The 15,742-nt window shown below is 39.7% G+C and overlaps 1 protein-coding gene and 1 long non-coding RNA gene across 8 annotated transcripts in view; one reads left to right on the forward strand and one right to left on the reverse strand.

Annotated features, from left to right (window-relative positions):
* Positions 1 to 15,742, reverse strand: part of LOC138003295 (uncharacterized) — a 35,959-nt gene that overhangs the window by 19,119 nt on the left and 1,098 nt on the right. For 2 of the 4 annotated variants that reach the window (XR_011123477.1, XR_011123478.1), the window contains exons 2-4: positions 15,596 to 15,742; positions 14,762 to 14,848; positions 6,191 to 6,250 (exon numbers count right to left, since the gene is read on the reverse strand). The exon at positions 15,596 to 15,742 is cut by the window's right edge and continues 82 nt beyond it. This is a non-coding gene — a long non-coding RNA (uncharacterized lncRNA). The remainder of the gene's footprint in view (positions 1 to 6,190; positions 6,251 to 14,761; positions 14,849 to 15,595) is intronic. The other 2 variants (XR_011123479.1, XR_011123480.1) reach the window with 1 other exon arrangement.
* LOC138003294 (uncharacterized) lies at positions 74 to 14,387 on the forward strand. Of its 4 annotated transcripts, none has more exons than XM_068849261.1 (6): positions 74 to 90; positions 1,110 to 1,300; positions 7,211 to 7,270; positions 8,985 to 9,284; positions 9,945 to 10,067; positions 11,088 to 14,387. In XM_068849261.1, the coding sequence occupies exons 2-6, from the start codon at positions 1,139 to 1,141 to the stop codon at positions 11,628 to 11,630; spliced, it is 1,188 nt and encodes a 395-aa protein (XP_068705362.1). In that variant the 5' UTR covers positions 74 to 90; positions 1,110 to 1,138; the 3' UTR covers positions 11,631 to 14,387. The 4 variants fall into 4 exon arrangements, with proteins under 4 accessions (XP_068705362.1, XP_068705361.1, XP_068705364.1 ...); XM_068849260.1 differs by lacking the exon at positions 74 to 90 and adding an exon at positions 839 to 956; XM_068849263.1 differs by lacking the exons at positions 74 to 90; positions 1,110 to 1,300 and adding an exon at positions 6,035 to 6,167.

Consider the following 15,742-nt stretch of genomic DNA (forward strand, 5'->3'; position numbering starts at 1 on the left):
AACGCTGGGTATATTATTTGAACTTTCCAAAGTAATTAAGCTTCGGAAATACAGTAAAGAAGAAAAGAACCTGCTGTGGATAAAATCAAGGTAAGCTTAAAATTTGTGGGTTTCTTTCGTTTTTGTGTCACACAATTCAAGTGTCACGATCACAACCAAGGGTGAGTAAGTGAGTGATTCAAGCAGGAAATTGCCTCCTTAATTAAACGTTTCAACTAGACTCAGTAAACAACTGTTCTCCTTCTCTAGAACTGGTCGAGAATTTGGAATATGATTCCTCCTAAGCCATGTGACTTAAGTAAACCTCTTTTCAAACGAAAACTGCGCAAATTACTCTTGAAGGTTTTGGAGAGTGCGGAGGCTTACGTACGTCGATATGAGCGCAGTTAATCTTTCTTTCTTATTCAGATCAAATTGATTTACTTTACTCGGTGATAATTTCCTTTCATTTTCTTATTTTGAAATAGTTTTCTCGCTATTGCTTATTCTTGTTTTCTGTAATGTGCCTGTTCTATTAAGTTTATTCTTGCCCATTTCGAATAGACACGCTAATTGTGAGTAACAAATAATGTAGAATCTGTCTTAGTAATGGTGTTACTGTTGTTGTTATTCGCCCAACTCCGCCTATAATGAATAATTAAGAGTACGCCGATTCGGGGGTTGACAGATCGACTACAGTTGTGTCTAAGTTGAGGTTTCATTCCACCGACACACGCAAAGCAGCTGACCGAGGAGTAAGATTACGACGGTTCGTCCGTGACTCTACCGTGACAGTTTCGACGACTCATGACATTGACTATTTCAACGCGAAGCTCTGTCCGCTGTTTTGAAGGTCCAACCACTTTTGGTGCTCTTTAACATTTGGCACCCTTTGTGGCCATTCTTAGCATCGCTTGGACTACATCAAGGCCAAGACTCCTCAAGGAAACAAAATTAGAGAAAGCGCTGGATTTATTGTGAGTATAAAAAGGTCAGAGGAGGGTGGGATAGGGGCGGAACTTAAAGATCAAATCTAGGGGAGGACTGGATTCGAACGCCTGTGGTTTTAGGGAAAAAAACCTTTTGTATTGAATGCTTTCACAATAGTTTTGCATCGCAATCTCTTGCAGTTTCATAACACCGTCAATACTAGTCTCCGATGAGATTTGAAGGTATGGCATCGAAGATAAGAGTACTCCAATGGCTCTCCTTCCTAAACGTCGCTCTTGGAATACTGGTGGTGATAATAGGAATTGCTTCTATTAACGTAACCGATTTCTATGTTGGAGTTTTCGGGATGGGAATTTGGATCGGCGGCTGGGTAAGTGTTTTACGATAAACGTCTGTCGCAGACTCGTCAAACATTTTACAATGGGCTGTAAAATTATTCCTCAGGTGGGAACCAGCGTAAGCATGTTTCGTGGCATGTCACGTCCAATGTTTTAAGCCTGACTAAACAGCGAATATACTAAGTTGATTTCTAGCGATTTCTGATTTCCAAAACACCTTACGGTGATAAATTTGTTTCTTCGTACGAGTGTGTTTGAAGTGTTTACCCAAAATATGGAATCGGCTATCTGTGATCCAAAATAATCAGGTCCAGAAGCAAACCGAAAATTCTCAACTGGTGAAATACATAACAACGGTAATAAATACAGTGTGTACGAAAATTACGAAATAGAAGGAAAGACACTGAAGACGTAAAGTTCGTCTCGGATGAATTTGAGCAAAATTCCTTCGTCTGTTGGGCTCTTCTAGCATTAAGAGCAGATCTTCGAAGACGAACTAAGATGGACAGTTCGTCTGGAACTTGTGACCATCATTACACCAGATGTATGTAAAATGCCTTATAAAATGTTCCCAAAGCCTAGTGCGTGTCATATAGTTTATGACGTCTTCTTGATAGACAATTAAGATACAGAAGCATAAGTCAATGACTTGTCTTGAAGTATTATGCTTCTCTTGGATAAAAACAGTCCATAAAGTAGTATTGTATGCTTGCATAAGGTTGTACAGACACTTGGTGAAACCATAGTTGAATTCTGTCCCTGTTGTTTCGTTTGTTTTCCGGAAATGCTGTTTCAAGTGCCTACCAAAAAAGGCTGACATTTTTTTATGAATCATGCACAGTGAATTGAAAGTAAATATGTAAGCAGCAGCAAGGGATGCTCCACGCCTCAGTTGTTCAAAACCTTAATCCCTTGTACATTATGTTTTACCTAATCAGATCATATGACGATACTCAAGGGATTTGCTCCTTTATTTTTGTGCAAGGATTTCAGCATTTATTCTCACAACTGAGAACTGTGCACACTCTACTAGGTACACCTAAGTAAAGACGTGTATTAAAAAAACTTGGCCAACCTTTCACCTGGATAGATAGATAGATAGATAAATAGATAGATAGATTATTGCAGCATTTTACAAGGCAGTCACTAAACTGAATTGGGTAAAATTTACATAATAATTGATATGAAATATTTACATGTAAAAATTATTATTAAAACTATTTCTAACTAAACACCAAATATTAAAATCTAAATAATGGTCATTGCTGGAAAGAAAGTGTTCTTAAAACGATTTGTACGAGCCTTAAAATTCTTAAAAGGGCGAGGCTTCCTAAAATTGTACGGAGACAAGTTCTTCTCCGGAAGAAAGTGGATGGTGATTTATCCACTGGATAAAGTTATCCGGCCTTTAAACAATTGTGGCCAGGTGAACCGAAAGATCCACGAATTGCGTTAGTTCTTAAGAAGCTTCCATCAAGTTCAGCGAGCACTTAACCTTGTAAACTCGCTGTTAATCGTTACGTAACGTTAATAACTGTGATGAAGTAAAATCAAAGTTTTAGCACACGGCGATCAACAAAATCACGCGAAAGATAACGAATGAGGTTTCTTGCAAATAAACCCGGAAGATTTAGGTTCGTTCACACGGCAACCACACTTTTTAAAATCAGCCTTGGCTTGATGCTACTCTGGTTTGCAGAATAATGAATGCAACTACCACAGTTATGATTCAAAATAGGTAAAGTCAGTTTTCCTTGTTCCCTCCATACAGATGCCTAGATTTGGCAAGAATATGACTAAGCGTCAAAAAAGGGTTTTGGGGCAAATTCTTTTGATGGGCTCATTAAGCCATTAAATGTATGTACGGGAGGACAGCAAAACCATAACCCACGTCCCTGTTTCCAAAACAGTCACGAGAAGGAAAAAGTGGTTGTAATCAGATGCGGAGAAAGATAAAATATTGTTGCTCTTTAACCTTAGAATCACTCGAAAATAAAAGACATGCACTTAGCCATCGAAAGCACAGTCTTATATTTAAGGACTTTTGGTGGCAAATAGGACGTTGATAATCAAAAGTGAGCGAAGTATTGCAAATGACGACTGTAAGAGTCGAATAGCAATCATCATCATTACATTATTTATGCTTTGAATAAAGTAAATCAGGAGACGAGATCCGAATGACGGTGTACGCTGGAAAGGAGGCAACATACGAATCTTTTTTTTTTTAATTATTGTATCCATCGCTATCAGCCATTGCTGACGGTGATGAATCGTGCGCTAAAAGTTTCCATGGTCAGATATGACGAACACGTAGCTAAAGTGAATTTTACTTTCTAAAGCCAAAAAATAGTATAGGTCTCACGATGCATTAATTAAAAACGCAAATTTTAACAGAAGATAAAAACCATAGGAAGCAAAGGAAAGAAGTAATTGTTTAAAATCTCACTCTGTAACTAAAGTTACCACTGTGCAAACTTAACAATGAAACTGTGGAATGAGCTAGTAGGTTACATTGAAAATTGTTCAAACATGGATCGACCTTTGAGAAACATAGGTGAAAAAAATGTTTGTTAGATTTCTGGAGACATCTCCTTTCAGAATGCAGAATGAGTGATATGATTAATTAACAGCTCACCATTCAGCACATCACAGTTGACCCGTCAGGTTAACTCTTTTATATACAACTCTGATAATTCCTGTCACCTGATCTGATCTGGCAGCGTCTGGTGATTTAATCACCTGATTTCTTTTGTGTGCGTTGGTGTGCGTCTCCTAGCAGGGAAGGGGGGGGGGGGGGGGGGGGGGGACGAATGCTACCGCTTAGAGACATTCCAAAACTGCTAGATTTGTTTGAAAAAGACTGTCTTCGTGTAAGGCCGTGAAATATCTAGACATATTTTCGCTACTTATGAAAAACTGCCTAAGTAAGGTAGTTTATCAAAACATTGTTTCCCGTTTGAGCTGGACGTGTTTTACTAGAATAATGCCTTAAGACATCTTTACACAAAAAAGATATGTTGTCTTATTTGTCAACTGTTATTCAGTTATAAGGATATTGACATCAAGTTCGTTTTCACAAAGTCTTTTCGCAGTGAAAGATCCTTTTTAGGTTTAGGTTTACCAGTTTCAGCACTTGCACTCCTTCAATTTGACTACTGTCTGTTTTGCTATAATGTGGTCTCATCGATCAGTAGTCCGGCCATTCAGAAGATAACGCCAAGCCAACCACATTGCTGAAGGAAAGGCCAGACCACAACACCGGGAACTACATGCCCTACACTTTTCGACTAGTGTGTGGGATATTTAACGTCTTACAGATTTTATGAACATTGCAGGGTTGTGAGACTGGGCCTACGGTTTACTGAGAGTCCTTATCCGAGAAGACTTAAAAGTCTAATCAATTGCGGATGTTATTACAAAGGCAGCACTTTTTCATCAGTTATTTTAGGAGCCCGAGGGACTACGCTGTCTCTAGACAATCCCTTTCATATGCAGTGTACTCTTTTGCTTGCTGTAAAGCTTGTTAAATCGGCGAAACAAGCCCACTTTTTTACAGAAGTCCGTGAACATCTCTCTGTCAATTTGCCAAAAACATTAGAAAAGCTCGGAATCTTGCAGTCCATCCCGCTCGACAGATTTCATTGACATCAATGATTCTGCCTGCACGAAATTTCAGCCAAAATTGAAGGAAGCTGTGCACATCGACTGGGAAAGGCCTCAGCCTCTCTTAATCAACACGTCAAACACACAGTAGTCAATTTACCATACCAACCCAGTTGATAAACCATGATTTCCGTGTTTCACTTCCCCACCAACGTATGCGCAGCGCCACCACAGTGTTTTAAACCCCATCATCGATCTTGATTTCATTAGACACAAGCTTTTAAGTTTATTTTTTGCCATTGTAGCGACGTCAGAGACCTTTGGATCGGAGGACGAGGACGCCGGACTACGAGTAAGACTTTTCCGTACTGAGCATGCGCATAAGGTTTGGAGGCCGACGAGGCCGACATTTTTCAAAGCGCGCATGCTCAGAACGGAAAAATCGTACTCACAGTCGTCCTCGTCCTGGGATCTAAAGGTCTCTATCATAGAAAATAATGATATTTTTAAAAATGTGGCCACGAAGCCAAAAAGTAACCACAAAGCATTAGAATGACTAGCTCCCTTTTTAAAGTCTTTTTCATAGTTTAATGGCATAGTAATTTCCAACTTAGTGTCGGAGAGGATATAAAAAAGAGCTAGGACATTACGCTATGACTTATTTGTTTGAGGCATCGTGAGGCTAAATCGTTTTACGTTACATTAAGAAGAGTACTCTTAGTCTCGACGTTAACTCAGGGGCAATAATTCTTCCATTTTTTAAATTTCCATTTAGAGTAAAGAGAATCACACAAAGCCCGCCGCACACTAGAGCTATCAGCTTACAAAAGTTTCACTCGTGACTGTTGTCGTAAGCAAGTTCCCAGAGTGTACGGTGGCGTTTTGAGCGCTAATGTTCAAGGGTGCCATCGGCGCCGAGTATTCAACATGTTGAATAATTTTGCGCACGAGTGACCATTTACTCCAAGTGTGCGCGCGTGCAAAGCTATCAGTTTACAATCCGAGGCAAATACGCATGCGTGTTATAAATATTTTCAATTCAAAATTGGGACATCAATACTGCTAGTTGCCATTTTGATTTGCAACTGATAGCTTTACACGCACGTACACTTGGAGGAAATGGTCACTCGTGCGCAAAATTATTCAAAATGTTGAATATTCGGCGCCGATGACACGCGAGAACATTAGCGCTCAACCTCAAACGCATACTGGGGGAACTTCACTACGCTGACAGTCACGAGAGAAACTATGCTAAGCTGATAGCTCTAGTTTGCCAATTATAACCTCAAAACTAAGGTCAGTGGGTTGCTCTCACTAACCTCTCACTCCACTTTTACGACCAACATCCAACATCCTGCTCAGTACAATCAGCATTACGGCTTTGTAAACAAACAGAGAAATAAGGTAAACAAAAGGGTAATAAACTTCTCGTGCTGATGAAATTATTCAAAAAATTTATTACTCTCTAATTTATAATACATACATATTTTCGATGTGTCTCACAGCCTCGCGAGTTACAAAAAAATTTTCAAAAAACTGTCGGAATTTCAACAAGTTTGAGACATGCATGACTAACCATTATAACATGCACAAAATAATTGCAAAGAAGGGAACGTGGGTAGAAACAAAGCATAAAGTACAAGTGTCATGTTGACGTGAGAAATTGGAAGCTGGCGGTTTGACCATTAGTCCTTCGTAGGCGCGAATTAGAGAGTTATCGATTGTTAACGTTTTATAGAGTGAAAGATGGAGCAACGCTATTGGTGGATATAGCAATGTGGATTAGTTGAAACAGCAAGAGAGCCGATTTGAAAAATTGATTAATCTTTTTTGGCTTTCTGTGTTGAGTAGAATGAGCATGGTAGTCATTCAAACTGAAACTTTTTAGGCCTTAGGGTGCACATACGTACAGACAATGAATTGCTTAAGAGGAGCAGTCAAAACACTGTTTGTTTGTTTTTTGTTTGTTTCTTTCAACTTTATTGGTCTGAATCTCTTTTAAATAATTAATTACATACAGGTTAAAAAAAAAAAACCGACCAAAAGGTAACGTGCAAACGGGACCTGCAGTCCCATGCGAGGCACCTCCGAAATAAATCGGTAAAAATCTTAAGAAATGCATATTAAACTATTGTTGCCAGTGGCATCCACTGAGGCTCAGCAGCTCGCGCTCGGGCCGCAAATGACACTACAAGGGCCGATTTTCTATCTGGCCGCGTATATTGATAATAATGGTCAATTATTCGTTGCTAGTAATTTTTACAGTGTTGACGGCGCAAATAAACAATATTCCCGAAAAAAGTCATGTTATTCCCTTATTGTTTTTTATTATGATGCAGATGCTGCTGACAGGTGTAGCAGGAATGGGTAGCGCTGCAAAACCAGGAAATGATTGCAGGGTAAGCACCTAGCTAACGTATACAATTATGTGCTAATTCGTCTCAAATACGTTATTTAGACTTATTGTCCTTGACATGTTGGAAAATGTCAGTATAAATATTGGGAAGTGTCTAGAATTTCGAAGATCTTTGGGAAGATACGACAATCTTTGGCCATCTTTTATAGGAAATAATCTGCAAAATATCATATACTAATCAGAAGAAGTGGCGCGCTTATACCGTCATGACACTGAAAGTAGATTTTTAAGTCCAGAGACGAAGAAGGAGTGGGAAATGGGAATTTTTTGCACTCTTCCCTTTGTCCCTCTTTTCCCTCAAATCAAGATGGCGGCACAACATTAAGCGTTAATCTCTACTCCATAGCCTACATTATGCCTTCTCAAAACCGGCCGGTCAACGGCTCAATGAGCCACCTCCTCAGAAAGCTTGACCGTCTCCTTCCAGTCAGAAAATGTCGGACAGCACATTTTTAGCTTGTACATGAAGTCACTGGAGATAAAATAAAAGCTTGAAAAAAGTTTGTTTCACGTTGTTTTGCGTCCGCGTTTTTTTTTTTTTTGGCGTTGCGCACATGAAATGTTTATTTAACTAACATTCCAGTATTTCTTATCAGACTCCAAGCAAGTGTCAAATCCCCCAGATTGCACTAAATTGCATCTGAATTGAAAAAATTCCCTTGGGGAGCATGCCCCCAGACCCCCCTAGAAGCTTGCGTCCTTTGGGCACTCGCTTGGGTGCCTTTAGCACCAAACCATCTCCACTTTCCTTATGACCTGCTCCCCAAAAATATTTTGAGAAGGCTGTACATATGGTGAATCAAAGATCCTGTGACAATTTCCGTTTCCACGGTATTCTTTTCCCCCAAAACAAGATGGTGTACGACATCTAGCGCTTGCCTGCCCTTACAACGTCGTATTCAATGAATGACACCTTGAGTTTCTTGGGGTCCACTTGTGAAACTTGCGTTTGGAAAGATGGTCTTTTAACACGTGTTTAAGATAAGAAAAAGCAAGATGACTGTGTAGTTTTGATATAGTTTGATGACTTTAAACCTCTCCGTTCTTGAGATTCAGAGGGATTTGTATCATTACACGCGAATAGTTTCAGGATCTTCGAGAAACGAGTCCTCGAATACATTAATTGTAATCAAGAGAATATGAGATACCCCCATATTTGGCCATATTCCGATGAAAATTATTTGAAATCTGTTATTTGCTCCCTTTCATATTGCGAGGTAATTTCAAACACGACACCTTATTGGTCAGTTGGTGTGAAGTGAACCGCGCGGTCATGGAAACAACAGATGAAAATAACCTTCGCAGCACGGACGCGATCTAAAAATAGATTCAATTAGTTTTCAAGGGGCACAGGGATTGGCTCTTTTTCCTCATACTCTCTTGTTGCGTTCGACATTAGAAGAACGCAATTTCTAATCTTGGGTATCCTGTGCATAGGGAGAGCTTTGGCAAGTTTTCGTTTTTTCGTTCGGCTGCTTTTTCGGCGCCATCTTGAATTACGTCTCACGTGCAGTGATACGTCATATGCACAAATGACGATCGCACACCACATGATTGTTAGTTCCTATAAGATTGTTTCTTTCCCTTAACCCTTCTGCGACTGTCGAACGCACTTCAATAATCCGAGATTATTACTAGTTGGAATACATAAAATGAGCACTTTCTTGCAACTTAGTCCTTTTTTTTGTATCCCACAGCTTGGTGTTTTCGTGGGCTGTTGTACGTTTGCCATTGTCATCATGATCATTTGCAACATCGTTATTGGCACAGTGGTCATTAAACACTTTCACTTTGAGGCAACTGTCACCAGAGAATATTACAAAAACAAGCACGATTACCTTTATCATAAACCGAAAGAATACTTTCAGCAAAGAAACAAAGCTGGACAAGCCGGATTAGCGGTGTATAGCTCTTTGATGGTCTTGCTTAGCTGTGACATAATGCTAAATGCTGCTATACTATTGGTTCGCCGTGATAGATCATTGACTCATCGACAGGTAAGGGAACTTGTGGTACCCAAACACGCGCCTTTCAAAACCTCTGGAATTCTCTACCTAAAGAAATTCGTCACTTTGGAATTTTTAATTGAATAACTGAGAAAAGTAAATACTTCTATGCAGTTATGCTGTTTTTTTTTTTTTTGTACATTTAGTAGAATAAGGAACTGTTTACCGCTATCGGGCTTAATAAAAAAGGCGCTTTGCAAATTGTTATAAGGGCCTTATTCCAAAATGGCCACCATCGTTCGTTTCCTTGTAACCTTGAAGGAGGCAACAAGGGTTCATTTGCAAGAAAACAAAAAAATACTAAAATGGTGGCCATTTTGGAATAAGGTGTATTAGTGGTAGTAGAACTGTTATTAAGGAACCTGCGTGAGGCGATATTTAGATTGTTGTCATCAAAAACGGACAGGCAATGGAGTAGATGTAAGAAGATGTAAAGCGTATGTAATCCATTAAGTTCTCACAGGTTGTATGAAAGGAGATAAAACGGAATATGTTACTCTTTTATTTGAATAGCCTAGAGGAAAGAAAAAAGCGGACAGAGAAAAGCGAGTCGTTTTTTTTCTTTTAAGCATTAATCAACGAGCGAACTGGAAAAAAATAAAAATGAAAACCGAAATTACAGTACCTTATTTCATTACTGTGAATTTCTAGGCAACCACAACTGGATCAAACAATACTCAGCGGGCTTCAACTCAACGTAATCAAGCCAGTACCGAAGGGATGCCTACTGCAGGCCAGACCTGGTCGGCGCTCGGGTTTCATTTTAAATTACCGGTAAGTTGATAAAATATTTAGTTGGGTACACAAACATGGCCGCCGTTTTATTGTTTAGGTACACCAACATGGCCGCGGTGACGTCACGTGAAAACACTCCATAATCCATACGTCCTCAAACTCACGAAAAACCTTAAATAACAATGACCACAACCAGGTTTTCTGAGCCCGCGAGACTGAGCACCCCCAGCAAACCATTGCTTCCTTTGTCGTTGCCAACAAGAAGAGAAACCCTGGGAACGAGGTTGTTGCAAACCATCTACAGAGAGATTTAGTATCACGTAAATACGACAAACAAACTAAAATTTGCGTTTAGCCAGACTTTGAATAAACTTGGTTTAAATGAGCCCATTTCTTGCCTCTGAAGTCGCTCCCTGGCGCTAATAGACCTTATTCCAAAATGGCCGTCATTTAAATATTCTTTTGTTTTTATTCAAATTAGCCCTTGATGCCTCGTTCTTGAGCTGCAAATTCAAAAGAATATTTTGCCTTGAACGAGGCATCAAGGTCTAATTTCAATAAAAACAAAAGAATATCTAAATGGCGGCCATTTTGGAATAAGGTGTATAGGCTTGAGCTCGTCTTGCTAACAGGCAAGGGATTGTCTTGGTCTTGCTCCTTCTCAAAGCAGCAAAACAAGCGAAAAAAACAAAAGTTGCGACCGTTTCATGACAACAAGCAGTTTGTCGTTTCCGGTTCCAAGTTTCACGGAAATGCGTCCGCTACATCCCCCCAATTATCATAGATTCATCTTATCCTACGTTACCGTGCACTTCGTTGAGTCAATGATTTAAACTATGATTGTGTTCTCTTTCTGATGTCATTAAATCCTCCATTAATCTCTATTTTCATTCATACGTTAGTAAGTTTTGAGCGCAGAGGTTTAGGTGAACTGCCTCGCTTGGGGTCACAGAACCTTTTTTCGATCATCCTTATGGCACTCACCTTTCGGTTTTCTTATTCTCTTATTTACTTATAAAACTTTTTAATTTTTTTTTTTTTTCTTTATGTATGATCAAGAATTACGCTGACCTTTACCCTGAGGGAATTACCGATTCAAATCTTCACACGAACGAACAGAGACAAGTTTCCCACTGTCCACAAGAACCACCACCGGCGTACTCACCAAGAAGACCAGCGTCACTTTCTCAGCATTCTTCACCTCCTGGTCAGCCTTTTGTCTTACCTTGCAATTCAAACGCAACGCCCGTTATGGAACGGCGCACTGTAGTTGAAGACTGTACACGTTCTATCACGCCTTCAACGTTGGCGACCGGTGGAGACGCCTCTATCACCTTAGACACTCCCGAAGCTGTTGAAAACTCGATCGAATTTCCTTCGGGAAATATAAAATCCTCAGAGAGGTCGAGCTTAAAAACAACGTCAAGTTTGGTAACCTCAGCCACCAGTCAATTGACCTTACTAAACTCTGTGGGATCCAGCCATTCTGCAGATGGTAACTCGTCCCGGACATTGCCAAACGCTTTAGATGAAAATTATGGTGAAGATATTGGCGGTTTAGCCTCAAATCAGGTGGCACAATATGAGACAACAAAGCTTTAATAATGCCTCAAGTTGTGACTATGAGAAGTGTGTATTCGTCAGAAACCGTACAAAAAGAGAAGAGAGGACTGAACGATTTTCACTGAGGGAACGATTGAGTAAGCAACCTGCCTTATATCAATCCAACCGACATCATCCTGTGTGCTTACCAGATCAGTGGCATCTGTAGTGGCAATACAGCAGTTCTCTTCTCGTTGATAACAACCATAGAACTACTTTATGAAGGCTGTGTGCTTACCAGATCAGTGGCATCTGTAGTGGCACTACAGCAGTTCTGTTCTCGTTGATAACAACCACAGAACTAGTTTATGAAGGCTGTGTGCTTACCAGATCAGTGGCATCTCTAGTGGCACTAAAGCAGTTCTGTTCTCGTTGATAAGAGCCATAGAACTAGTTTATGAAAATTCTTGCGCGAAAGTTGACACTCCTGATAATAATCTCCACTTTTGGCATCGTTGTTGAAAGTTTCAAAGTGGTACTCTCTCCCCATTACCGACGGTTTCAGTGAACAATCTACGGTGTCTTGTAACACTCTATCCGACAATATCCTGTTTGCTCACTAGAACAGTGACATATTTATAGTGACAGTACAGTGAGGGACACCTGCATGTGAGGGACTTTCGAGGCAGAGAGTATGTTTCCCTTCCGAAAATTTTGCTATTGGCCGGTAAATAAAGCACGGAGCTTCAAGGACAGCTATTTTCTTTTAATTTCTTGTTGCCTGCGAGGCCCTTCTTGGAAACACGCTTCAGTTTTCGTTTTATCTCAGTTTAAATGAAGTTTACATATTCCGAGGACTGGGCACCACATCGCTCAGTGACCGTTCTGTTCTCTCGGCGATTTAGGTACTTGTCACCAGAAGTGGGCACGTTTTAAAGACTAAAATTTGTTTTGCAGAGGACGGGAGCTGAGTAAGTTTAACACACAGCTGTGTTAACATCAGTGCGTTAACGTCCCCCATGATTTTTTCCAGCCTATTTATTAATTGTTACTGAATATAGAAGACGGTCATGAGATCCCCACGCTCTGTAGTTCCTTTAAGGTTGAATAAATGGAAGATTGATGCCAGACGTTTTCCCTTTGAATTACAATTCACTGTCTCCTTTTGTAGCCTTCGTAACGCTTTTTTGACTCTTCAATGGTTGTTAGAACTTCCCTTGAACTTTATTCGACAAGGCCGAAGGAAAGAGCATGGTCGTCTTGCTTGTGTACATAGTGTATCATTCATCAAAAAATCACGCCTTTCTAATATGCAGTGGAACCTCTCATTTGGGACATCTCTATTCAGGGACACCTCCATTCAGGGGACACTGAATTTGGTCCCGGAAAAATGTTCATACTTACCTTTGTCTCCAACCCAACCCCTCTATTCAGTGGACACTTGCCCTGGTCCTGAGGGGGTGTCCCTTGAAGGGAGGTTCCACTGTACTTTTCTTTTGGATAGTTTTTACTTCAGCCTTGCTAACCAAATCAAAGCTTTTTAGACGCAAATTTCTCACAAAGATAACATCATAAGAAATATATATGAATTTTCGTGGCCTCAGAGATGCAGCCAGACGGTTGTGCATTTGTTGGTCACCATGTTGCAAGTGGACCTGTTGAGCAAGGTGCAATTTATTCAAGGAGCTGTTTCACGCGCGACTCATTCATGTGCTGCACCTAGAGTTATAAAGTTGAAAGTAGCGTTACTTTGAAAAGAAAACGAGATTGAAGCTTAACCTGCAATGCTTTTTTACTTAAATTCTGGTAACTGACAGAATGAAATTCATTAATATTTAGATCCTTGTTTGACCAATTAGTTCATCATTACTGGCCCACCCTTTTAAGGTGATTATCCATATAGGAAATCTGATCTTGCCACAGCCTTTTTTGCACTAAAAGGAAGCGCTACCCTTTCAGTCAAAGATTGTAAATAAGCTTGTCACACAGCTGGTGAGGCAGTGTAGAGAGAGTAGAAATTGAAATACTGTATACAAATTTAAAAGCTCTAAACGACCCAAATGACTAAAGGCAACCACTGACAGGACAGGAAGACTGACAGGAGGAAACCACTCAAGGATATTTGAACAGTAGGACAATCACTAACAAATTCAGTTGAAGGTCTGTGCAGGACTGGAGCCAGGGGCATCTACATAAAATTCCAGCATCCTATCAGAAGCATTGGACCAAGCAGCTACCAAAAAATACAATCCTTTTTTTGAAAAGGAAGCTTGCAGATGATCAGGGTGTCAAGCAGAGCAACAATAGGAAAAAAGGAAAGTTATTCACCGAAAAATAGGATGTTACTTCAGGGCCAAAACAAAAACAGCAGCCCCTAAAGTCCCTAGGTAGCACTTAAAGGAACATGGTTTAAAATAGCAACCTCCTTGTTAATATACATGTATCTTCTGAAAAAAAAAATACTGACATGCAGAGCAAGCTGGGTGAAACTGATGCAGCTGTGACGAAATTCAAATTTAAATGTTTTTCTACATGTGAATAATGTATTGTATGTAGTAATTGGTTTAAAAATTTAAATGTTTTTCTACATGTGAATAATGTATTTAGTACACATAGTAATTGGTTTAAAAATTTAAATGTTTTTCTACATGTGAATAATGTATTTAGTACACATAGTAATTGGTTTAAAAATTTAAATGTTTTTCTACATGTGAATAATGTATTTAGTACCAACTTGTCAAAATACAGCAGACAAATTCTGTGATTATTTAATTAGCTATATTTACAAAAAGCATGGGAAATGTCATTGTTTTATGCACCTGAATATACTGAATTTACCTGATTTTGGATTGATTGATTGATTTACTTACTTACTAATTTATAAAAGTCAACTTAAAGATAATATAGACTTAAAAGTTAATAATTGCAGTTTGGAAACACATAGTAATTGGTTCCACAGTCCTTCACAATACACACTTACATGTACAAATGGCATTAGCCAAGTCATTGAGGATTCTCTCAACATCTGCATAATTCAACAGAGTCCCACAGATTATGGGACCAGTGATAAAATTGATTGGATGTTAAATGTATTTTAAGCAGACAATGATGTCTACATGTTATAGACAAAAAATATATCACAATTTCTTAATAGAAAAAAAAACCATATAAAAAGATTATTTTGAACATACCTTCCAGTGGCTGTGGAGTTACTTATCATCCATCACAGCCTGTTAACGCCATAACAGCCAATGGAACAAGTGCTAGATAGCCAAAGTCTGCAGAGACAATAAGGCCTTTAGCTCATAATTTACATAGTGAGCATTATGGTGCCTTACTAATTGGGCAATTGGCAAATTTTGGCAAAGTAGCACAGAGGCCACTGGAACTCACACAGCCAAAGCATCCTGTCAGTTTGCTTGGAACACCCTAAGCGAGACCAAAATCCAAAATTTACAACCCTAAGCGAGACAACGAGCATCCCCGTCTGTTTCATATGGGGGTTTCCCCCCCCCCCCCCCCCCACCCTTCCCGGGGCAAGAGTATTGCTGCAGCTCTTCATTGCTACTCCCCATTATTGTTGTCGGTACCTAAAACTTAATCTACTAGGCTCTGGGGAATTTCGTCCATAATTCTAATCCCGAAAACACAAACATGAACATGCTTATCACCTTTTTTGCTTAGTAATACTTGATGGGGGTGGCACTTAACTACAGAAAGACAATGGTTGCTAAGGAAGCTCTTTAGTCAAAGAGCCCTACAAAAAGGTTGCAAGGATCTTTCTGTAAAGTAAATTTTTCCATGGAAATCTGACATCACTTCAATCAGAAGGCGCATGCACAACTAGTCCCAGTTCTCTGCCATGCATTTCAGTGAAAAACATGGGAAAAGTTCCCATGAAACGAAAGGAAGAGGTGACCCTTTTCACCGGATGGGAACTTTCATGCGGGGGGTCACAGGTTCAAACCCCGGCCAGTTCAACATTCAGGATCTTAAATTAACTGAGGAGAAAGTGCTACCGGTACCTTTGTAATTTTATCTGCAAATGGTTAGACTTTGAAGTCTTCTCAGATAAGGACTATAAACCGTAGGCCCCATCTCACAAATATCTTCTATGTGCATAAGTTCCCTGTGGGACGTTAAAGAACCCAAACACTATTCGATAAGAGTAG

This window comes from Montipora foliosa, chromosome 5 (assembly GCF_036669935.1).
Source record: "Montipora foliosa isolate CH-2021 chromosome 5, ASM3666993v2, whole genome shotgun sequence".
NCBI classification, from domain to species: Eukaryota; Metazoa; Cnidaria; class Anthozoa; order Scleractinia; family Acroporidae; genus Montipora; species Montipora foliosa.